General features: G+C 30.6%; 1 protein-coding gene across 1 annotated transcript; it reads right to left on the bottom strand.

The window, feature by feature from the left end:
- Nucleotides 1-19,615: 19,615 nt before the first annotated feature.
- Nucleotides 19,616-24,926, bottom strand: LOC143194224 (uncharacterized). The gene is made up of 2 exons (XM_076400852.1): nucleotides 24,706-24,926; nucleotides 19,616-20,075 (listed from the first exon to the last, which is right to left on the bottom strand). The coding sequence occupies exons 1-2, from the start codon at nucleotides 24,884-24,886 to the stop codon at nucleotides 19,906-19,908; spliced, it is 351 nt and encodes a 116-aa protein (XP_076256967.1). The 5' UTR covers nucleotides 24,887-24,926; the 3' UTR covers nucleotides 19,616-19,905.
- Nucleotides 24,927-25,967: the final 1,041 nt, after the last annotated feature.

Below are 25,967 nucleotides of genomic sequence, written 5' to 3'. Positions count from 1 at the left end.
AAATGTTTCAATTATTAGTGATATATTTACGGAAATATTTCTTAATTATTATTAAAAAATATAACATATATATTCAGTTTTTCTCCCGTGGTGCTATCTGTTCCATTGTCAACAGATTGGCAATATTTTGAAAAAATTCGCTGCAATGGGACGGACATAATAGATATAGCAGAATATTTTAAATGTAACTACTATGATTCAAGTAATACTATTATATGAGCTAGCCATTAATCTAATACCAAATACTGTTTTTTTTTAAATTTAGTATTGGATATAGCAGAAGTTGAGGATTCTCTTTCAAAATGTTTCCAAATCATTGTCATGCAACATTTTACTGAAAAGTTATAAAATAATAAAAATAGATTTTATAAAAGATTGATTCGGTCTTGCTGACAAAATAAATCTAAAAAAAAAAGTTCATATAACAAAATAGACATGTAAATTTTATATATAACGTATGATATTTATACTATATATATATATATATATATATATATATATATATATATATATATATATATATATATATATATATATATAAAAATAGGAAGCATTGGTGTTTATATATAATGTTTATATATTCCATTATTCTTCCGTTTCTTTATCTTGATCGTCTCTCGGATCGAAGACGAGAGCATTCTAATTGGCAGTTCTCTGTCGGATTAACTACTAGCTCCACGCTCGATTGTATATCACTAGCAGGTGAAGATGGCGACGAATCTTCCTGGACATTTTTCAGTGTTTCGTTAGTGCTTTTGAGAGTATTGTTCCTATGGCGCTTGCGTTTGTTGTAGAACTATGCGTTAACTTGATACTCATTCAACCCAAGGGGCCTAGCAATATCGACACGTCGACTCAAACTCAACTCAAACACTTTTTCCAATTCTGATATCTGGTATGAACTATATACTCTTTTATTCCCTCTCGGTTTGTTGATCTTTGTTTGGTTTGTAGGTGGGGTCGGATCTACGAAAAAATTAGAATATGAAATAAGTTAAAAAAAATTTTAAAACGCACAGTAAAAATCGCCTTATTAAGTCAAACATCAATTAAGCGTTACGAAATATTTACATCACATAACGTTGGACTACGTTCGACTAATATAATTATATTATGTTACTAGATGCTACATATCCAATAAATATATTGTTAGCAAATATTAATAGATGGAAATCTCTATCTTAAACCCGATTAAGTTCCGTTGTATTAAATCTATTGTTTAATTGACTACTAATAACCACTGTGAAGCACCCATTGAACACAAGTCAGTCCCCAAATTCATTCATTCCCAGAAACATGCATGCTTATGTAAATGAAGGGTGTAAAAAATGCCCGATTCTGTTAATACTAATTTTCATATCATAACATTTTACGTAATTATATTATTAAAATTATATTGTTTTAATTTTATTGTAACAACGTTAAACGTTATTGTAACATCACAAATATTATGTTATCATTAACAGTATATTGCACTATAATTGATTATAACTGACAATTAACTGATTAACTTATTGTGTTTATTATGTATTTATTTTCTTGCAGATTGTTTAAAAAGTATAATCAGTAACTTATATAATTAAGCTATAGACATATTTATGTTTTAATCATTGATATGAGGTGAGGATGAAGTTATATTTTGTTTTGATAATAATAATTGGCAACCTAGAGTGGTCTTACTCTGGTTATAATTACTTATTCTGTGTGCAATTAAACAGTATACAGACGTTGAATATTTAGAGAAGCCGCGAGAGATTTATGATTTATTAATTGTGCGGATTTTGTATTATTGTCTAGAAGATCAAATAGAATAAATTGTATGAACTGATACCAGAACTGCAAAACATATTCTTTGTAATAGTGTATTTGAAATGTTGTCAATGCTGATTATTATATTCTTACCTATGTATGTTGTTCTTAAATATTTGCCATTTATTTATTAATTAATTAGTTAACATGAACATTAATGTTTATATATTTAGTGTGCTATATCTCTCTAAATTGTAGAAGTTGAATGCCCATATATTAATTCGTTTATGTTCAGGCACTCACATGTTTACTTTTGTTTTGTTTTGAAAGTATATTGAACCCTATCAACACGAGCGGTATGTAAACGCCGTTTTGTTTTGTTAACAATGTTGGGAAAAATTAATATTTATGTTTAATATTCCGTTAGTACAATAGGATAATTCCATGGTGGACGTAGAATGCCGACAACAGCCGATAGTGCGAACCAGGTCATTTTTCCATATGTATAGAATTCGCATACTGTCACATTTCAGACTTTTCAGAGAAAGTGTGTTTTGAATATTCTGGATTATTCATATTTTATTAAGATGATGAAGAATTAATCATTCTGCAAATTGTATTGGTTCGCTTTGATTGTTATAGTAGATAAGGAACTGTAAATAAATATAATAATATAAATATTAATGTATACAATTGTTTTTATCTACAACGGAATTATTTCTGATCAAATTGTTCATTAGGAATCAAGACAGCGATAAGGATAACAGATATCCTACTATAAAAGGTCAGACTCTCAAATGTAACTTGTGCGTTAATCGCACTAACAAATGCAACAAGTTATGTTCAATTTCTGAACTTGAGAATTTTATATATATGAATTTAGTTAATATCAAGTAAAATTATATTAAGGTACATGAATGTGATTTAAGATATAATGTCCGGAATTGTAGACGCATTATGCAAGTATATGAGGAGTAATGTTTGATGTCCTATTGAAACTCCTCTTCTAAGTAATGTAACCACTAATCATCAAAAGTTGCATATACAAATTTGATAGGCAGTTTGTGAATTATAGCATTTTGAGTGAAGCAACCTTTGATATTGTTAAAATAATGGATAGAAAAGATTTCGCGTCTTAATAAAATATTACTTTTTGAAGAGAAAAAATACAGTTGAACCAAAACTTGGCTTGGATACTGCCCCAGGAAAATCAACCATCAAGGATTGGTAAGCTAAGTTTAAACGTGACGAAATGAGCACCGAAGACGGTGAACGCATTGGACGCCCAAAAGAGGTTGTTACCGACGAAAATATTAAAAAATCCAGAAGGACTGTAAATTGAAACTGAGTGAAATAACAGACACTCTAAAAATAGCAACAGAACGTGTGTATCATATCATTCACGAATATTTTGTATGAGAAAGCTCCTTGCAAAGTGGGTGCCGCGTGAGCTCGCTTTTGATCAAAAGCAACGACAAGTTGATTATTCGGAGCAGTGTTTGAAGAACATTAAGCGTAATAAACCCGAGTTTTTGCATCGATTGTGATCGATAATTTATGAAAAATAGCTCATAAACTCATCTTTTCACTCCGAAGTCCAACGAACCTTCATCCGAGTGGACTGCACACGATGAAATCGCTCCCAAGCATGGGAAAACGCAACAAACTGCCAAGTGCGTTAGTATTTTGGGATGCGCATGTAATAATTTTCATTGACTACCTTGAAAAAGGAAGGACCATCAACAGCGACTATTACATAGCGTTATTGGACCGTATGTTTTCTTATCCATTGTATTCTCAAGATCTGGCCTCCAGCAACTATTTTTTGATCTCAAAAGAATGCTTGCTGGGGAAAAATTTTCGTTGAATGAAGAGGTGATCGCTGAAATTGAGGTCTATTTTGAAGCAAAGGACAAATCGTACTACAAAAATGGTATCGTATATATAAAAGTTGGAGGGTCACTATATTTGGTATATCATCCTTGAAGGGATCTATGTTGAATAAAAAAACTTAATTTTGTCAAAAATATATGTTTTTCTATGGTAGGCTGGAGACTTTTCAATTGATCTGTTAGTTGGTTTTCCGAAAAATGAAAATGAACTTTCATTTGACGGAAGGCCTTGAGATTTTCCAGAAGCAGATGAGCTTGGAACAGCAACGTTTTTCACTTTATCATAAAAAACGAGAAATTACCTAATATCGAAATCCGTCCCAGTCATTTTGGCAAATTTCACTAACGACTTACACTTTCGTCACTACAATGGATACTAAGAGTCAACCTTTAGAATACAGGCATATAAGGGTTACAAAGGGTATTTAACTAAATATGGTACCGAAAAAGTCAGATCTCTTTGCAACGCACTTTACCTGGGCCTCTTTATATCTAAATTCTATTTTTTTTTAAATTTAATTTCTTTAAGATATTGGTTATATTTGCTTTAATAGAAATTTGTATTAAATGTGTACCATTATACTGTGTAAGACTATATTAAATATTGAAACCCAATATCCTTTACTTAAGTGTTGGTATCTATGTTAAAAGGAGAGGATATTCTAAATAATGAACAATATAATCATTATAAGTAACGTTTTACTAAAAAGGGATGATCACCAAATTTTGGATATTAAAATTGAGGGATAATCACATGAAGTTAAGGAACCAAACTAATAACTTTTAATACTGTGTTTATTTAATATTTATATCTATTTGTTGTCATTGCATAAGGGAAGGAAAATGACACAGTTTCAATAGAGGAAACAAAAATAAGTCCTCGGGATCGATTCAATTTATTTCAAATTGAACAGCTAGAATATCAGTTATTTGTAGATCGGCATGTCTCCAAAACCAAACTTGCGACTATTGCGGAGCTATTGAGTCCTAGTAAATCTCTAGTAAAAACTTGGTTTCAAAATTGACGGGCGCACTAAAAGAAGTAGCAAAATTAAAAGCTGTTAGTTTCTTTGGTAACACAGTACACAGCGGACCGATATATAATTATAAGTACAGTTGCAAATCAACGGTACAAGAAGAATTATTGGGTAATACTTGTTTTGTCGCGAATATGCCCCAACGACCAAGCCAATAAAAATAAAATCCATAAATATAAATAATATCCATAACTAATAAAAGCCATAAATATAAGCTTGTAAATTCCAATGTATCTAACATTTGTTCACAATTCCATCATTTGTCAATTTATTTTTTAATGTGTCTGACCGAGTTCATCCAAACCGAAGGTTTTACTAACCATTCCTGTTTCCAGCATGAAGAACAATATATCTGCAATGAATTATTAATAAATGTTATGACTAATAAAACCCATTCGATTGTATTCCAAGGTTTACCTTCTTCCATCAGCTTTTGCTGCCATAACACTCTTTTTATTGCTATCTGTCCATGAGTAACCAATTTCATCTAAATACGTAAATTGAAATAATAAGTCATTTTATTATATGCTTTTAAAAATTGTATTCTCTTACAAGCAATATGCATATGTTCCATTAAACCTCTTAGATACTTTTCAGAATTACAGTTTCCTCTGAAATATTGTATTAAATTATCTTTGTATTGAAAAACTACTCACTGTTTTTATACCTTTCATATATTTAATCTCTGACAGAGCCAACATCAAGCTGATCTTTATTCGCCACCCTCTATGAGGACGGTTTTATTTTCGGTAAATTCAAAATTTTATTTTTCAATATTTGAGATATTGCATTGATCGTGTACATACTAATGTACATTGCAGCTGTAACATGCTAAAATAGTTTCAATAAAAATCGCAACAAATTAATATTTAATAGTAAAAATGTTTACTTCTCTAACGAATTTTACTGGCAAGTGGAGGCCTCCATTATCTCGTTCCTATATAAAGTAACTCATTAAAGACGCAACCAGTTGGGGACGCAACCAGGAATTTCCAATCAGAGTAATAATAACTAGCGTTTTGAATTTTATCAAAACAAGCAAAGCTTTAAAACAACGTTTGCTGGTTTATAATCACTATAGTTTTGAATAATTTTGTATACGTTTGACAATCGCACGAATTTGGTCGGCTAGTTCAACTAGCATAAAATGAGACAGAATACAATGTCTGATTTTAAAATGAATTTACAAATTGCAACAGGTAGGGCATTAAACATATTGGTGATGTGTGTGTAAAACTTCCTTGGATTGACTATATGCACTATTTATTTCTTAATGGCGTCGTATTGAGGGCTGACTCATGGTTTGCTTTTGAAAGAACTGAAACTTTTTGCGTTATATATTCATAGAGTATCTGAGTAGCTTCTATCGATATGTTGTCTTATTCTTGAATCAACACATCTGCCAATTGCTTCATTAATGTTGTATATGGAAATTTACTCCTCACACTCACAATAATGGCTGAGTTAGATTAAGGGCTAGTTATTGTACGGCAAGGGATTTTGATATTCTGATGTTACTCAAACTGAGACTGAGCTTTTTTGGTTGTGACTTTGAAAGCGACATCATATTGGAATATTCCAGTGTTATATGGAAATATATATTCCTGGTAACTTGGTCAGAAATGCGTATAGGAGGAACGTTGCAATAAACATGATTTGGAATATAAACTGAGCAATACATAAGCATCCCCTTATATATCATATATCCCTATATATTTTTGCATTTCCTAAAAAATTCACTATCTTAAGGGCAATATGGTGAAGGTAAATTTTAGGGCGAGAAAATGATATAGGCTCGATAAATATCATCGGTGCATTTTCGCATTTCTTTCCGAATATTGTCAAAAAATGGGTGACCCTGTTTCATATGTGGCATCATTTGGGAAAATTGAGCCTTAATTTGGCTCTCACTGTTTGAGATATATAAGTCACAGTAATATTTAATGATACATTTAGTGTTTTATACAATATCTAGTCCAACATTTAGTGCAGTTGCAATACTTTAAGATATATTTCTAATAAAATTCCCAGCCACTTGATATTTAATAGAATCTATACTAGTCTTTCTAACTCATCTGACTGCTGTGTATGTGGGGTCTTCTATTATCTTGTACCTGTCCGAAGTAACTGATTAGACACGTCCTCTGTTTGTGACATTGATTATATATTGGCTGTGTTATTTCCAAACAAAGTTATCGCAGATATTAAAGAGCGATTAGAAATTGATCAAAACAAGCGCCAAAGAGACGATTTATAACCTCAAATTAGTATAACTAATTTCTAGAAGAAATTGCAGATACCGACGAACAGACGAATTTACGTACGAACACCTCGGACAACACTGAATTTAAAAACTGCAGTAGGCGACAAATTCGACCTTTTTATGATGTAATTTCACTATTTCGGAAGGACTATATATTCTTTAAATATAAGAAGCAAATAAGATATATATTATAATTTTACTTTCTACTTACAAATAATATCTTGAAAGACTGAAGATAATATTTTGTTCTCTGAATTTTAAATATAAAATACATTTCACTGAAAATCCCAAGTAATGAAAATATATAAGAAATATAAATAATGAAATAAGTGAATGTAAATACTAGAAATCAGTAATATACCCAAAAATCTTTCTAATAGCGGAAAGAGAGTTGCATAGATTATAAAATAGTCAATTGAAAAGCCCCGGCCTCCCATAGTAAAGCACGTTTTTTGGCAAAATTAGTTTTCTTTGTTCAACTTAATTCCCTTCAAGGCTGATAGCCTGATTATAGCGACTCTCCAACTTTCCGATACCATTTTTGAAGTACAATATGTCCTTTGCTTCAAAATCGGCATCAGTTTCGGCTATCACCTCTTTATTCTACGAAAACTTCTTCCCAGCGAGCATTCTTTTGAGACATGAGAACAGGATATAGTCACTGGGAGCCAGATTTGGAGAAAACGGTGGATGAAGAAGCAATTCGAAGCCCAATTCATGGATTTTTGTCACAGTTTTCACTGACTTGTGACACAGTACATTGTGTTTTTGAAGCAGCACTTTGTTTTTCTACAAATGCGACCGTTTTTCAGCGATTTCGTGTTTCAAACGGGCCAATAACGCTATGTAATAGTCTTTGTTGATGGTCCCTCTTTTTCAAGGTAGTTAACGAAAATTATTCCATGAGCATCCCAAAATACAGGCGCCATAACCTTGTCAGCCGCCTGTTGCGTTTTCCCACACTTTGGAGAGGGTTCATCGTTTGTAGTCCACTCGCATGGCTGTCTGAATTAATGGAGCCATGTCTCATCCATTATCACATATCGATGCAAAAACTCGGGTTTATTACTCTTGATCATCTTCAAACAATATTCAGAATCATCAACTCGTCGTTGGTTTTAGTCAAAAGTCAGCTCGAGCGGCACCCACTTTGCACAGAGCTTTCTCATACCCAAATATTTGTGAATTATATGATGTATATATTCAGTTGATATCTTTAGAGTGTCTGCTATTTGATTCAATTTCAATTTACGGTAATTCAAAATCATTTCGTGGTTTTTTTAAATGTTTTCGTCGGTAATAACCTCTTTTGGGCGACCGTTGCGTCGACCGTCTTCACTGCTCATTTCACCACATCTAAACTTAGCATACCAATCCTTGATGGTTGATTTTCCTGGGGCAGTGTCTGGAAACTCAGAAGTTTTTGTTTCAACTGTATTTTTTCCTTCAAAAAGCATTATTTTATCAACACGCGAAATTCCTTTTTATCCATTTTTTTCACAATAACAAAAGTTGTTTCACTCATAATGCTATAATTCAGAAACTAATGATCCGACAGCTGTCAAATTTATACACGCATCTTCTGAGCGTTACGGCTAACTAAAAAACATATGGATTTAATTCTAGTAGCGCCTTCTATGTGTTAGGCCTGGGACTTTTCAATTAACCTTTTAGTAAAGCCTCTATACTTAAATAGGCGAAACGGAGGAAATGCTTTGCGTGGTGCGTTCAATGCTGATTCTGAGACAACTTTTTTGATTGTTTTCTTTGAATTGGCCTACAAGGGCATTTAATTGTGTTATTTCAATAAAGCGATTGTTTGTTTCTTTTTATTTACGACGCCATTTTGGTGTGTCTGACATAAAATATAATTAGCATTATTTTGTCTTAAATAAAATCACTATTATTTGATTATATTTATTTATTATATTTCGACAACTTTGATTATATTTGCTACGAAATGTGTTAGGTTTTAAATTAGATTGCATCCATTTTTATATCCGCATTTATTTATTATTTATTTATATATTTATATCTCATTATTTTTTATTTATGTACCTAATATATATTCATTATATACTTATACGCGTTATGTTTTATTTTTATTTTAATAAGTCAGTAGAATGTGACGTCAGAGGTTAGTCACGTGACGCGTATGAAATCGTCGAGCAATGGAATGCTCTCCTAATAAAATATTTTCATTACAGGTGCCTGTAATGATAATTTAAACTAAGTAATGAAACTCAGCCAAATGACGTTCTCAGCGCCTTCCTGCTGAGACCACACAAAACAATTCTGAAATTATTTGTATTAAGTTATTATTAACCTTGTAAAAAGTGTGGTTCAACACGACGCAAGAGCAGTTTTCTAACGGCTAGAAAAAGTGAAGAGAGAGAGAGAGAGAGAGAGAGAGAGAGAGAGAGGCGCAGATGTGGTATCTTTATAGCAGAAAGCAGCATGGTACCAATCCTTCAGTGTTGCCAACCTTTGAATGTATATGTACAAGTGGTGACCTAAAGGGTCGTAGGGATCGCTACATATCACTTACTTTAATCGCTACACTATTGGTTTACATTGTTTCTTTAGCGAGTTTATTGTTTATTTGCTTTGGAAGCCATTTTCATAGTCCAGTTTCAGAATATATACAGAGGTTTTACATAAATAGACCTAACCGAGGAAATGTTTTGCGTGGTTCTACCAATTCTAGCTCTGAGATCACTTTTTTGATTGGTTAATTTGAATTGGACTACAAAGGCAAGTATAAATTGGTTCAGGTCTATAACGCTATCGTTTGTTTCAATTTGTTTACGACGCTATATTCGTTCATCTGATATAAAGTACGATTTTTATGTTTTAATTTCAATCACTATTACTTGATTATAAAATATTTTCATTCCTAAAAGTGTTGTATATGCCGTGTATGCAGGCATGAGGAAATAAAAAACCAGACGTTGTTTTCCTTGTAAGAAACAGCCCAACTTAGCTAGATATAAGGATGTCTGTTGGTGTGTGATTTACACTGAGTATTGTTTTTACTTGTTACGTATACAATTATATAGCAGAGTATTTGTGATCATATATATTATCATTTGAAGAAATACAATAAAAGAAATGAAAATATTACCCAAACTTATCACTTAAAATCAAAATGTATCCAAATTGGGTACCATCAATTAAAAACGGTACGGTTGTACGGTACCATCAATTAAAAACATAATTAGATTGAACGGGTTCATTTACTTGAAATAAATGTATATTGGTTAAGATACTTGTAATTAATATTTTGGGTTGAGGCTTCCTAACCCAGATAAGCTTTTCAACAAGGATGTTAGAAAAATATATTAATATACAAAAAAAAAATACAATTTGCAGTCTAACAACATGATTTTATATACAACAGATGATCATGCTTGTTTTATTATATTGTTACCTCTTAACTTGTTAATTAATTAATTGTTTTCTTAAAGGATATTCTTAAGCTTCATCTTATCTCCTCGAATTTACCATAATATAAAGAGTTATTTTGATATATATCACACATTTGAATTTTTTTTTGTTCAACACATTGTAAATATAAATATAATTTGAATCAATACATTGTTTTGTTGAACAAGCATATAAAATATTAACAGATACAGACTTCCAGCTGTGCTGCTCTGCTTTCAGTATGAGGGAACAAAAACAAATAGACACTTTAACACATAAATTGAATATATAATATTATTCTATGGCCATTTTTATTGTCCCTAATGTAAGGAACAGTGGGCCTGGATTTTAATAACGTTTAGAGATGAATTTATTAGTTTTTTTACAATATATAGTTGGTTTTACAATAAGTAAGGTGAATTCTCTAGGAGGTTTAATGCATCCCGATCACATTCAGTAAAAATATGAAATAAATTTCAATTCCATTAATGCTTCTTAAATATTTATAACTGTATTCGTATCGTGATTAATTGTTTCTCAAATAGAAACCTTAGTTAAATTAATCTCTGATGAAAATAGGTATTTTTAATACTCCTTAGTATAAAAGTAAATACGTTCGTGTTCAATCTTAACTGGAAGAAATTCATTCATTTTAGAAACAGATTTTTTTTATATATTTAGGCTGAGTTGCATTTATGTTTGTATATATTGTTTTAAATATTTAAACTAATTACTAGCTTTGAGGACTATTGACTGAAAACAGTCGAAACAGTCGATAGTCAAAAAAACAAGCGACTATAACTAGTAATTATTATTTTCAGTCAAATGGACGGTTTGACTGCTTCCTTCCGTTCGTGATGTCAGACGAAGATGTACGAATTCTATCGTTTATAAGTCGTGAGAGAGGAAAGGACGGAGATAATTACTAGAGATAATTACCAACAATATGCACAGGAACTTAAACAAAATCTAAAACTATAAATTTACAATAACCATAAAAATTAAATAAAATTAAATATATACCAAATCATAGAAAAGAACTAATCCATGACATAAATAAAAATGATCGCACGATAATTACCAGAGCCATAAATGTTCATTTATTATTGTTATATTTACGGAAATATTTCTTAATCACTATTCAAAAACATGATACACATGTTCAGCTTTTCTATCGTGATGCTTTTTCTTCGATTGTTAATAATTTCACAAAATTTTTAAAAAAACTCGCTCCGAGGGGATAGACATTACGAATAAAGCAGAATATTTTAAATATAACTAATACGATTCAAGTAATATCATTTTATGAACTTGCAAAAATCTGATCTTATACTAAATACCAATAAAAACTTGACCAAATACTGATTTTTTTAAATCGAGTGGAGATAGCAGAAGTTGAGGATTCTCTTTCAAAATATTGTCAAATCATACATCATTGGATGCCTCATTTTACGGAAAAGTTATAAAATAATAAAAGTAGATTGTGTAAAAGATTGAACTGTCTTGCTGATAAAATAAATCTTAAACAAAAATTGTCCCAACCCTAATTATATTCTTATATTTCATAATAGCCAAGGAAATAAATTGTTCAATACTAAAGAAAAGTTTTCTACCTAAATTTAAGGAAAGAATTTTCGACAGCCAAAAGAGTTCAACAAAAATCGACAGTCGGATCGAAATGGAAAAGCAAAAAGCCTATTATTGCAATAGAAACAGTCTAGTATTTTGCTATTTAGCATTCACATTATTAATCATTTGGTCCTATTACATTAATAATCTTGAAATATATTATTTCAAAATACTGCTATATTAATATACAATATATTGTTATTTACCAAAGAAATAATTTAATATATATATATATATATATAAGCAAATTCAGAATGTTCAAAATCAGTCAAATGAAATTAGTAAAACCGAAAATAGTAACTAAAAGTGAAAACACGAATGAAGTAGCCAATAGTAAATAGTCATAAAATCATTTTGAGCGAAAGTAGCGATTGAAACAGTCGATTGTAGTAAAAAGTAATTACTAAACAGTCGATAATCAATTTCAGTCCAACGTTCCCAACGCTACTACTTACTATTTATGAATTTTGTTAACACGACTTTTTAAAATATGATTTTTGTGAAGTGTTTTAACTTTTCATTACTCAGCTAGAACTCCGATACCAGAACAAGTTCTCCGGATTATATAATAGTGATTCCACATACTGATATGCGCTTACAACACTGCGAATCACTGATAACCTAGGAACTGCCGTACCAGGGATTAAAATAATGAATTGAACTTATAGAAAATATTTTGGGATATATTTTCATGACAAGAAATAAAACCACATATAAAATAAACTTTAATTGCATATTAAATCAATATATTAAAGAAATGTACAAAGCTAATATAAGTTTTACATAACTTAATAAAAATATTGTCTTTGGATATTAGTGAATATTGTAAGTTTTTGTCAATTATTGACTGTAGTAGCTATTATCCGACTTTGTGTCAACTGAATTTTTATGTTAAATGATAGGCTAGGTAGTTTACGTTTTGGTCATAATTAGGAGCGACAGTGTGTTGGTTCAAATATGGTTGACTGTAAACTGGCGTATAAGAATTCATCGGCGCGTTGTAGGCTGCATTAGCATGGGAAGTGATTAACTGCTTCCGTTTTTGCTCTTTCCTGAAACGCGCCCTCCTATTTTGAAACCAAGTTTTTACTCGGGTTTCGGTAACGCCTAATCGCTCCGCAATCTCCTCAATTTTGGTTTTGGACACATACATATCTAGAATAAACTCATTTTCCAGCTGTTCTCTTTGACATGAAGTGAATCGGGTCCTGGGAATTTCCTTTGTTTCCCGGATTGGAACTGTGGCTTCTAGAAATAGATAAATTATAAGAAAATAAACTAATTTTCCTTTTCTTATGCAATGATAACTAATAGTTATAAATATTAAATAAACAGAGTAATACAAGTTAATTATTTTCGTTGCTTACTTTCAGTTGATTTTCCCTCAACGTCATTGTTCACCATATGGTTATCTGCCTTTTTGATTAAAATATTACTAATAATGATTATTTTCTTCATTTTGCAGAATAGCTTATTCTTATCGCACAGATTCTAACACTGAACTGCTAGATATTGGGTTTCAATACCATATTTATACTAATACAGTCAACACAGTAGCGACACACCCAATTCAAATAATTAAATGGTTTTATTGGAAGTTTGTGAATTCATTGGTTTTGGTAGTATTACAATAGTTTCAATAAAAAATATAATAAATCGAAAAGAATTAAACAGTAAATGAATATTAGTTTATTGATGTTGTTTTAGGTAATGTTATAAAATTCGCTTTAATATATTTTAGATTAATAACTGGGCCATCGGTTTATTACAGGGTCGGTCAATTAAATAAGCAGGTACACAAACTACAAAAGTGGAACCAGAAAACGAAACTACGAAAACGAATTAAATATATACCCAATCATCGAGGAAAACTGTTGCATGACATAATTAAAAAACGATCGCACGATAATTAACAGAGCCACAAATGTTTCACTTATTACGGAAATATTTCTTAATTATTATTAAAAATATAACATATATATTCAGCTTTTCTCCCGTAATGCTATATGTACGATTGTAAACAGATTGGCAATATTTTGAAAAAATCCGCTCCAATGGGACGGACATAATAGATATAGCAGAATAATTTAAATGTACCCTATATGATTCAAGTAATACTATTATATGAGCTAGCCAGAAATCTAATACCAAATACCGATTATTTTTTAATTGAGGATTGGATATAACAGAAGTTGAGGATTCTCTTTCAAAATGTTCTCAAACCATTATCATGCAACATTTTACTGAAAAGTTATAAAATAATAAAAATGGATTTTATAAAAGATTGATCTGTCTTGCTGACAAAATAAACCTTAACCTAAGATTGTCCCGACCATCGTTAGTTCCTTGTATTTTTTAATAGCCAAGGAAGTAAGTTGTTCTATACTGAAGAATAATTTTCATTCTAAATTTTAAGAAGGATTTTTTGACAAACAAAAGGGTTCAACAAAAATCGACAGTTGCATCGAAAAAAAAAAACAATATGTCCTTTTATTGCCATAGAAACAGTCTACAGTATTTTGCTATATGCACAATATACATGTTTTTTACCAAAAATATCGTAAAACTATGTATATCACATATAAATTTATAGAAGCGTAAGTTCAGCATATTTTTGTCAAGCTCGCGGCTAGGACGACAGTCAGAATGTCAAAAATCAGTCGAATGAAATTAGTAGAAACGAAAAAAGCAACTAAAAGAACACGAATGAATCAGCCAATAGTAAATAGTCATACAATTATTTGGAGCGAAAATAGCGAATGAAACAGTTGATTGTACCAAGAAGTAGTTACTAAACAGTCGATAATCAATTTCAGTCCAACGTTCCCAACCCTACTAGTCACCAATCTTGTTAACATGAATTTTTAAAATGTGATTTTTGTGAAGTGTTTTAACTTTTCATTACTCAGCTATTACTCCGATACCACAACAAGCTCTCCGGATTATATAATAGTGATTCTATATACTGAACTGGACTTACACCACTGCGAAATTCTGATACCCTAGGTACTGCCATACCAGGTATTATAATAATGAATTGAACTTGCAGAAAATATTATGGGATATACTATCAAAATAAGAAATAAAATCACATATAAAATAAACTTTTAATGCATATTATATCAATATATTAACAACACAATAACACGACTTTTTAAAATATGATTTTTGTGAAGTGTTTTAACTTTTCATTACTCAGCTAGAACTCCGATACCAAAACAAGATTTCCGGATTATATAATAGTGATTCCACATACTGATCTGCACTTACAATACTGCGAATCACTGATAACCTAGGAACTGCCGTACCAGGGATTAAAATAATGAATTGAACTTATAGAAAATATTTTGGGATATATTTTCATGACAAGAAATAAAACCACATATAAAATAAACTTTAAATGCATATTAAATCAATATATTAAAGAAATGTACAAAGCTAATATAAGTTTTACATAACTTAATAAAAATATTGTCTTTGGATATTAGTGAATATTGTAAGTTATTGTCAATTATTGACTGTAGCTATTATCCGACTTTGTGTCAACTGAATTTTTATGTTAAATGATAGGCTAGGTAGTTTACGTTTTGGTCATAATTAGGAACGATAGTGTGTTGGTTCAAATATGGTTGACTGTAAACTGGCGTATAAGAATTCATCGGCGCGTTGTAGGCTGCATTAGCATGGGAAGTGATTAACTGCTTCCGTTTTTGCTCTTTCCTGAAACGCGCCCTCCTATTTTGAAACCAAGTTTTTACTCGGGTTTCGGTAACGCCTAATCGCTCCGCAATCTCCTCAATTTTGGTTTTGGACACATACATATCTAGAATAAACTCATTTTCCAGCTGTTCTCTTTGACATGAAGTGAATCGGGTCCTGGGAATTTCCTTTGTTTCCTGGATTGGGACTGAGGTGTCTAGAAATAGATAAATTATAAGAAAATAAACTAATTCTCCTTTTCTTATGCAATGATAACTAATAGTTATAAATATTAAATAAACAGAGTAATACAAGTTAATAATTTTCGTTGCTTACCTTCAGTTGATTTTCCCTCAACGTCATTGTTCACCATATGGTTATCTGCCTTTTTGATTAAAATATTACTAATAATGATTATTTTCTTCATTTTACAGAATAGCTTATTCTTATCGCACAGATTCTAACACTGAACTGCTAGATATTGGGTTTCAATACCATATTTATACTAATACAGTCAACACAGTAGCGACACACCCAATTCAAATAATTAAATGGTTTTATTGGAAGTTTGTGAATTCATTGGTTTTGGTAGTATTACAATAGTTTCAATAAAAAATATAATAAATCGAAAAGAATTAAACAGTAAATGAATATTAGTTTATTGATGTTGTTTTAGGTAATGTTATAAAATTCGCTTTCATATATTTTAGATTAATAACTGGGCCATCTGTTTATTACAGGGTAAGTCAATTAAAAAAGCAGGTACATAAACGCCAAAAGTGGAACCAGCAAACGAAACTACGAAAACGAATTAAATATAAACCCAATCATCGGAAAAACTAATGCATGGCATAATTAAAAACGATCGCACGATAATTAACAGAGCCACAAGTGTTTCAATTATTATTGATATGTTTACGGAAATATTTCTTAATTATTATTAAAAAATATAACATATATATTCAGTTTTTCTCCCGTGATGCTATCTGTTCCATTGTTAACAGATTGGCAATATTTTGAAAAAATCCGCTCCAATGGGACGGACATAATAGATATAGCAGAATAATTTAAATGTAACCTATATGATTCAAGTAATACTATTATATGAGCTAGCCAGAAATCTAATACCAAATACTGATTTTTTTTAAAATTTAGTGTTGGACATAGCAGAAGTTGAGGATTCTCTTTCAAAATGTTCCCAAATCAATGTCATGCAACATTCTAATGAAAAGTTATAAAATAATAAAAATAGATTTTATGAAAGATTGATCTGTCTTGCTGACAAAATAAATCTTAACAAAAATTGTCCCGACCATCATTATTTCCTTGTATTTTTTAATAGCCAAGGAAGTAAGTTGTTCAATACTGAAGAAAAGTTTTCTTTCTAAATATTAGGAAAGATTTTCGACAACCAAAATGGTTCAAGAAAAATCGAAAGTTGCATCGAAATAAAAAAACAAAAAAAATATATCATATTATTGCCATAGAAACAGTCTAAAATATTTTGCTAATTAACATTCACACTATAAATCACTTGGTCCTATTACAATAATATTCTTGAAAAATATTTTTCCAAATTGCTGCTATATTAATAACCAATATACATGTTTTTCACTAAAAAAAAATCATAAAACTATGTATATCACATATAAATTTATATAAGCGTAAGTTGGATATTTTTGTCAAGCTCGCGGCTAGGACGTCAGTCAGAATGTCAAAAATCAGTCGAATGAAATTAGTAGAACCGAAAATAGCAACTAAAAGTACACGAATGAATCAGCCAATAGTAAATAGTCATAAAATTATTTGGAGCGAAAATAGCGAATGAAACAGTTGATTGTACCAAGAAGTAGTTACTAAACAGTCGATAATCAATTTCAGTCCAACGTTCCCAACGCTACTAGTCACCAATTTTGTTAACATGAATTTTTAAAATGTGATTTTTGTGAAGTGTTTTAACTTTTCATTACTCAGCTATTACTCCGATACCACAATAAGCTCTCCGGATTATGTAATAGTGATTCCACATACTGATCTGCACTTACAACACTGCGAATCACTGATAACCTAGGAACTGCCGTACCAGGGATTAAAATAATGAATTGAACTTATAGAAAATATTTTGGGATATATTTTCATGACAAGAAATAAAACCACATATAAAATAAACTTTAAATGCATATTAAATCAATATATTAAAGAAATGTACAAAGCTAATATAAGTTTTACATAACTTAATAAAAATATTGTCTTTGGATATTAGCGAATATTGTAAGTTTTTGTCAGTTATTGACTGTAGCTATTATCCGACTTTGTGTCAACTGAATTTTTATGTTAAATGATAGGCTAGGTAGTTTACGTTTTGGTCATAATGAGGAGCGACAGTGTGTTGGTTCAAATATGGTTGACTGTAAACTGGCGTATAAGAATTCATCGGCGCATTGTAGGCTGCATTAGCATGGGAAGTGATTAACTGCTTCCGTTTTTGCTCTTTCCTGAAACGCGCCCTCCTATTTTGAAACCAAGTTTTTACTCGGGTTTCGGTAACACCTAATCGCTCCGCAATCTCCTCAATTTTGGTTTTGGAGACATACCTATCTAGATGAAACTCATTTTCTAGCTGCTCTCTTTGACATGAAGTGAATCGGTTCCTGGGAAATTCCTTTGTTTCGTGGATTGGGACTTTGGCGTCTAGAAATAGATAAATTATAAGAAAATAAACTAATTTTCCTTTTCTTATGTAATGATAACTAATAGTTATAAATATTAAATAAACAGAGTAATACAAGTTAATTATTTTCGTTGCTTACCTTCAGTTGATTTTCCCTCAACGTCATTGTTCACCATATGGTTATCTGCCTTTTTGATTAAAATATTACTAATAATGATTATTTTCTTCATTTTGCAGAATAGCTTATTCTTATCGCACAGATTCTAACACTGAACTGCTAGATATTGGGTTTCAATACCATATTTATACTAATACAGTCAACACAGTAGCGACACACCCAATTCAAATAATTAAATGGTTTTATTGGAAGTTTGTGAATTCATTGGTATTGGTAGTATTACAATAGTTTCAAAAAAATATAATAATTCGAAAAGAATTAAACAGTAAATGAATATTAGTTTATTGATGTTGTTTTAGGTAATGTTATAAAATTCGCTTTAATATATTTTAGATTAATAATTGGGCCATCTGTTTATTACAGGGTAAGTCAATTAAAAAAGCAGGTACATAAACGCCAAAGTGGAACCAGCAAACGAAACTACGAAAACGAATTAAATATATACCCAAACATCGAAGAAAACTAATGCATGACATAATTAAAAACGATCACACGATAATTAACAGAGCCACAAAATGTTTCATTTATTTTTGATATATTTACGGAAATATTTCTTAATTATTATTAAAAAATATAACATATATATTCAGTTTTTCTCCCGTGATGCTATCTGTTCCATTGTTAACAGATTGGCAATATTTTGAAAAAATTCGCTGCAATGGGACGGACATAATAGATATAGCAGAATATTTTAAATGTAACTAATATGATTCAAGTAATACTATTATATGAGCTAGCCATAAATCTAATACCAAATACTGTTTTTTTTTAAATTTAGTATTGGATATAGCAGAAGTTGAGGATTCTCTTTCAAAATGTTTCCAAATCATTGTCATGCAACATTTTACTGAAAAGTTATAAAATAATAAAAATAGATTTTATAAAAGATTGATCGGTCTTGCTGACAAAATAAATCTAAAAAAAAAGTTCATATAACAAAATAGACATGTAAATTTTATATATAACGTATGATATTTATACTATATATATATATATATATATATATATATATATATATATATATATATATATATATATATATATATATATATAATATAATATATTATATATTATATGTCTGTTAGTAGTTGGCACATTAGTTATGAAAATAGGAAGCATTGGTGTTTATATATAATGTTTATATATTCCATTATTCTTCCGTTTCTTTATCTTGATCGTCTCTCGGATCGAAGACGAGAGCATTCTAATTGGCAGTTCTCTGTCGGATTAACTACTAGCTCCACGCTCGATTGTATATCACTAGCAGGTGAAGATGGCGACGAATCTTCCTGGACATTTTTCAGTGTTTCGTTAGTGCTTTTGAGAGTATTGTTCCTATGGCGCTTGCGTTTGTTGTAGAACTATGCGTTAACTTGATACTCATTCAAACCAAGGCGCCTAGCAATATCGACACGTCGACTCAATCTCAACTCAAACACTTTTTCCAATTCTGATATCTGGTATGAACTATATACTCTTTTATTCCCTCTCGGTTTGTTGATCTTTGTTTGGTTTGTAGGTGGGGTCGAATCTACGAAAAAATTAGAATATGAAATAAGTTAAAAAAAAATTTAAAACGCACAGTAAAAATCGCCTTATTAAGTCAAACATCAATTAAGCGTTACGAAATATTTACATCACATAACGTTGCATAATAAGTGAATTGAAAGGTCCCTGGCCTACCATTGTAAAACACATTTTTATTCTACATAATTCTTTTCAAGGGTGATACACTGATTATAGCGACACTCCAACTTTTCGATACCATTCGATGGTGATAATCCTTCCATTTTCAAGCTAGTCAATGAAAATTATTCCTTTGGCATCCCAAAATACAGACGCCATAACCTTACCAGCGGACTGCTGCGTTTTCCCAGGATTTGGAGCGGGTTCATCGTGTACAGTCCACTCAGATGATTGTCGATTGGACTTCGGAGTGAAATGATGGAGCCATGTTTAATCCATTGTCACATATCGACACAGAAACTCGGGTTTATTTCGCTTCATCGTCTTCAAACACTGCTCCGAATCATCAACTCGTCGTTGTTGTAGTCAAAAATGAGCTCGCGCGGCACCCACTTTGAACAGAGCTTTCTCATACCCAAATATATGTGAATGATATGATGTACACGTTCAGTTAATATCTTTAGAGAGTCTGATATTTCGTTCAATTTCAATGTACGGCCATTCAAAATCTTTTTGTGGATATTTTAAATGGTTTCGTCGGTAACAAACTCTTTTGGTCGTCTACTGCGTTCATCGTCTTCGGTACTCATTTCACCATGTCTAAACTTAGCATATCAATTCTTGATGGTGGATTTTCCTGGGGCAGTGTCCGGAAAATCGGCATCAAGCCAAGTTTTTGCTTTAACTGTGTTTTTTCCCTTCAAAAAGAAATATTTTATCGACACGCGATATTCCTTTTTATCCATTTTTTCACAATAACAAAAGTTGCTTCACTCAAAATGCTATAATTCACAAATTAATGATCCGACAGCTCTCAAATTTATACACGCGCCTTTTGAGGATTAGGGCTAACTAACATATGAATTTAATTCTAGTAGCACCATCTATGTGTCAGGACGGGGACTTTTCAATTAACCTGTTAACTATCGTTTTCGAATTCGAGAGATTTAACTTTTTGGCACTATTCGGTTTCATTCCGGTTATTTATATTATATTTCGCAGTTGAAAAATCAGTTCTGTACTCCTCTGCAATGGGAAGAAAATGTAAAGAAGAAAATTGAATAGGGTTTTAGAGATAATTATATAATTTTCCCACAATGGACTCTCTGTACCTAACTGAAAAAGTACCGTAATTGAAATGGTAATTTTAAAAATAATACTAAAGCTTTTATAGAATTCAAGTAAAAGGGTATTCCAGAAATACTAGCCATGAAGTGCGATAGATTGTTGAAGAAAATCAAGTAAAACATAACACCAATACAACACAAAAATAACACCACATATGAAAATTTACAAGAGCAGGTAACAAACCTAAAAAATACCCAATGATACCACCATCTCCATTTAGAAACTGTGGGAACATTATTATTATAATAGAAGGTCCTATATTTCCTTAGACATAATTTTACCGATAGCGAGCCTACTGGAAAAGGTTGCAGATCCAAATATGTTAATGTCCAAATAGGATTGTTAAAATGTTAGTTGTACATATTTAATAGTAAAAAGGGTTAAGTTATATACGTTTGGTTGTAGGTTTTTAACATCCTTAAACGGTTAACAGTTTTATGGAACCTGAAAACACCTATTATTAGTTAATAAAATGCACAAATGATAATTTCGAAGTTTATCTTAATAACTTCCTTGTAAAAACATGTGTAACTGCAATAATTCAATAAGTAGGTACTTTACAAAATTTGTATTTGGACATATTTTAACATATTAAATTATTAAACATTCGGTTTTATTTCATTTCTTTATCTTATATTTCGATTTTGAATGATCAGTCCTGCAACACGAACTTGAAGAAAAGGTAAGTGAAAAGATTGATCCACGATTTATAAAGGTAAATATAGTAAATTTGGCCGTAATTGATTCATCGTTAATTATTATGGACTATCGACTGTGGACGCAATTAAAGTAATGGTTTTAAAACATTACTAGAACATTTATAGATTTCAAGTGAATGAGTGTTCCGGACACAATAGCCATAGAATCAACACCGAAATGCCATAGAACACCAGTACAACACCAAAATATCACCAGGGAACATTAAAAAGAACAGGTAACAAATCTAAAGATTACATACAGCAAGCTTACCGAAAACAGCTCCAGATGCATAATATGTTTAATAGTTTGATTTAGAGAGCCTCTGGTCTTATATGAATACACATTTCGTTATTAGTCAGTAAAATGCACACATGATAATTTTCTAGTTTATTTTAGTAATTGCCTTACAAATTTATAAATTACATGCCACTGTAATAATACAACAAGTAGGTACTTTACAAAATCTGTGGTTGGGCAAGCTTCAATATATTAAATTCTTAAACTAGATCTACGGATATCTAGTTTTAACTTTACTTGATTTCAGTGACAACCTTTAGTATTACACTAGGTATTGTTCGAAACATCTGAAGCTTATGTTCATCATAATATATACACACACATACAGACATCAGGCTCTAAAAACTAATTAAAATCACAATGTTCAATCAAATATGTATCACTTCCTCTTAGCCTGGTAAAGTGTAGATCATCTAACTATTTGATGTTCAAGAAACCCTGATATTTGGTATTAGATTTTCTAATATAATCCTGATGGAATAATTAAATTCACTTGAAGACACTTGCTGAAGGTTGCTATATAACTATTTTATTTTGTATTTTTAAGAATGTATAGCCGTTCAATAACATTAGAAATCTTGTAGGAATATATGATGATTTCTAGAGCGCTTGTAAAACTAAACCTATCACATTAGATTACATATAATATCATATATTATTTAAGTGAAAAAAATGTATTAGGGACTGGTATACACAATAAACAAACCGAATGAAACCTAATCTCAAGTTTTATCAACAGCGTTACTAACCTCCATATTTGATTTATAAGGCACTTTATAAATAACTACAGCTGGTTGAAATTGTAAACACTATTAATCAGAATTGTCTTCACAATAGCAAATTGCAGTGTTCAAGCTATATCGGCTGGCTCGCGCCTTGTAAGAAGTTTTTTTTGCTCTTGAAAGTAACTTGTTTGGTGTTTCTAGCAGGGTATAATTACATCAGACAACCTTATGTTTTAGGATGGGTCAGTGACTTAAAACAATGTAATGTAAAATGTTATATACCGTTAAGGTTCAAATTAAGGAGAAACAATTGGTGAAAAAAAATATGAAAAAGAACATTAAACCAAAGACATATAAAATGGATACCCCAGCATCAGGCGAAACAATCTTAGCACGACAAAATTCAATTTTGATTCCAAAAAACCAAATTAGAACTCAAAATGAACACGCACTTTATAATGTGTGGATAAAATAAAAGACGTGAGGACATTGAAAATAATTTTACTTTACTTTAGTTAATATGCAGATAAAAATAATTGCACTTTAACCACAATTAACTAATTAAACTTTACAGTACAATGATAAAAGGACCAATAAAAACAATTCAGCTCTAATATATGAAACGGATGAGCAAGAATTGTAGAGAGTAGTAGACTGGATAACTGTTAAATATAAAAAAGTATTATCTAAGTAATATTAATGATTATGACTTACTATACTATATTTTAAGGACTAATAAAATTAAATGCTGAATGCCGTAAGATATTCACCAAAATAATGGATTGACTAGAGTAGCTAAATCTATAACTGTCCTTTTACGAAGACAAACAAAGCTGTCGCATCAAAGTTGTGGCAAAGGGGCTTCCTTAAACAAAAAATTGATGTACAAATGAAACAGATATTCCTAAAAAAAATAAACAACCAAAAAATATTTCGGCGAAATTATAATCAACAGGAATTTATTAAAATACTATACAGACGCAAAAACCATTCTCGGTGTAAAATAATTATAGAGGTCGAAATAAAAATCGAACTACTTAAAAAATCTGAATTAATACATTTGATAGAAGCCAATTATGCAATTGGACATACAAAAAATTTTGTAAACAGGAATTCAGATGTGTAAAATTTTCTGGAAATCATATTACTACAGAGTGTCAAAAACCTAAACAAGAAAGGGGATATGTGCAAAATGCAATGAAGAGAATCCGGCGAGATACAGAGGACGTGTACTTGCTAAAACACTATAATAGAAAAGCAATAAAGCTCAAGCTAAACAAAATGAAACGGCGACTGAAAAGATGTAACCAAGTTCATGCTGAAATGACCTATGCCTAAAGCATAAACAAGAACAACCAAAAATAAACAAAAGGCTCATAGCAAAGTTGGACAAATAGGAAAAGATTATAAAATTTTATGCATGTTAAAGCAGCAAAGATAGAAAAACACAAACCGGGTTCCTTAATTACCAAGTACAAGTACATGAGTAATGAATACATAGTTGTAAGTTAAAATTGTTAAAAAAAACCAAATAGATAGGTATCAACAAGTAAGGGTGAATGGTTAAAAAATAAATAAATCAATATAATATATCCAGATATTTCTCTAGCGTCTCAGTTTACTTACTCTGATCTAACTGCTCCACATATTGGTTAGTGTGTTTATTCCTTGCAGGTTTTATAATTACATTTTGAAGGATTATAATATTTTTACATGATTTATTATTTAGACTGTTTCCTGATATAATATAAGCATACCTTACATCATCATTCGTGTTTGAGTTATTAGCGTATAGGATATTTTCCATAGTTAAAGGACGAAACTATACATATAAGGACGGACACAAGATTACTACTCCACAAGTATTTATTCTGATACATATGTAGCTATCACTAAGCTAACCCCACTTAACATACTTGAAATACTTTTAGTACATGATGTTTAATAGAACACTATAATAAGTTTATTTAGTGTTATTGGCAACAATGCAATAGTTTGAGAGACATTTATACGATAATATTTATAAATTTACAATATTAAATTTAAAGTGAAAATGACTTATTTATTAGCTACAACATTTTTTGATCATATTTGTTAACATTCTGACAGTAACTGGAACATTTAATTGTTATTAATCAATTATTACATATTAATTACTAATTATTAATAATTAATAAATAATTATTTTAATTCACTTAATTCACCTTTATGGAATTGTAACTATCGAAAATTTAATCATTTATTTTTAAGCATTATATTTTAAAATGTTAGAGTCGTTATTATAACGATTAGTGATTGTCTAGTGCTCGAAATTCCACCACAGTTTATTATTAAGTTAATGATATTTCATCCATAATGAAGTAAAAAGATTAAATTAAAATTTATATGTCACCAACTTTTGTTCTAGAATAACAGATGTAACTGAAAAGGCCTACGAAAGTAAAAAAAATGTTCAGCTATATTCTTAGCTATATATTAGTACAAACATTCGATAAGGTATGGCGTGACAGCTTTCTTCATAATCTACAGAAAATGCTACCAAAACAACACATTGAACTATTGAAACAATAATTGGCGTTACTAGAATTAAATCCATACATTTTTAATTAGTAATACCCTCAAAAGAATCATGTATAAATTTAATAGCTATCGGATCATTAGTTTGTGAATTATAGCATTTTGAGTCACGCAACTTTTATTATTGTGAAAACAATGGATAAAAAGGAATTGGCGTGTTTATAAAATATTGCATTTTGGGAGGAAAAATAAGTTGAAGCAAAAATTTCGCTTGATGCCGAGTTTCCGGACACCGCCTTAGGGCCTTTAGCTTGAGCACCGAAGACGGTGAACGCAGTGGATGTCCAAAAGAGGTTGTTACAGACGAAAAC

The sequence above is a fragment of the Rhynchophorus ferrugineus genome, unplaced genomic scaffold (assembly GCF_030347505.1).
Source record: "Rhynchophorus ferrugineus isolate W39M unplaced genomic scaffold, kcgeb_rfMv2 rfM1, whole genome shotgun sequence".
NCBI classification, from domain to species: domain Eukaryota; kingdom Metazoa; phylum Arthropoda; class Insecta; order Coleoptera; family Curculionidae; genus Rhynchophorus; species Rhynchophorus ferrugineus.
The sequence above is the reverse complement of the archived record's forward strand: the minus strand, read 5'-3'. Positions and strand labels throughout refer to the sequence as shown.

Excerpts from the sequence above, each read along its gene's own strand:
- LOC143194224 (XM_076400852.1), bottom strand. The coding sequence starts at position 24,886 with ATGGAAAATATCCTATACGCTAATAACTCAAACACGAATGATGATGTA. Across the intron at positions 20,076-24,705 it reads TGTGGAGCAGTTAGATCAGA|ATTCGACCCCACCTACAAAC; the intron begins GTAAGTAAACTG and ends ATTTTTTCGTAG.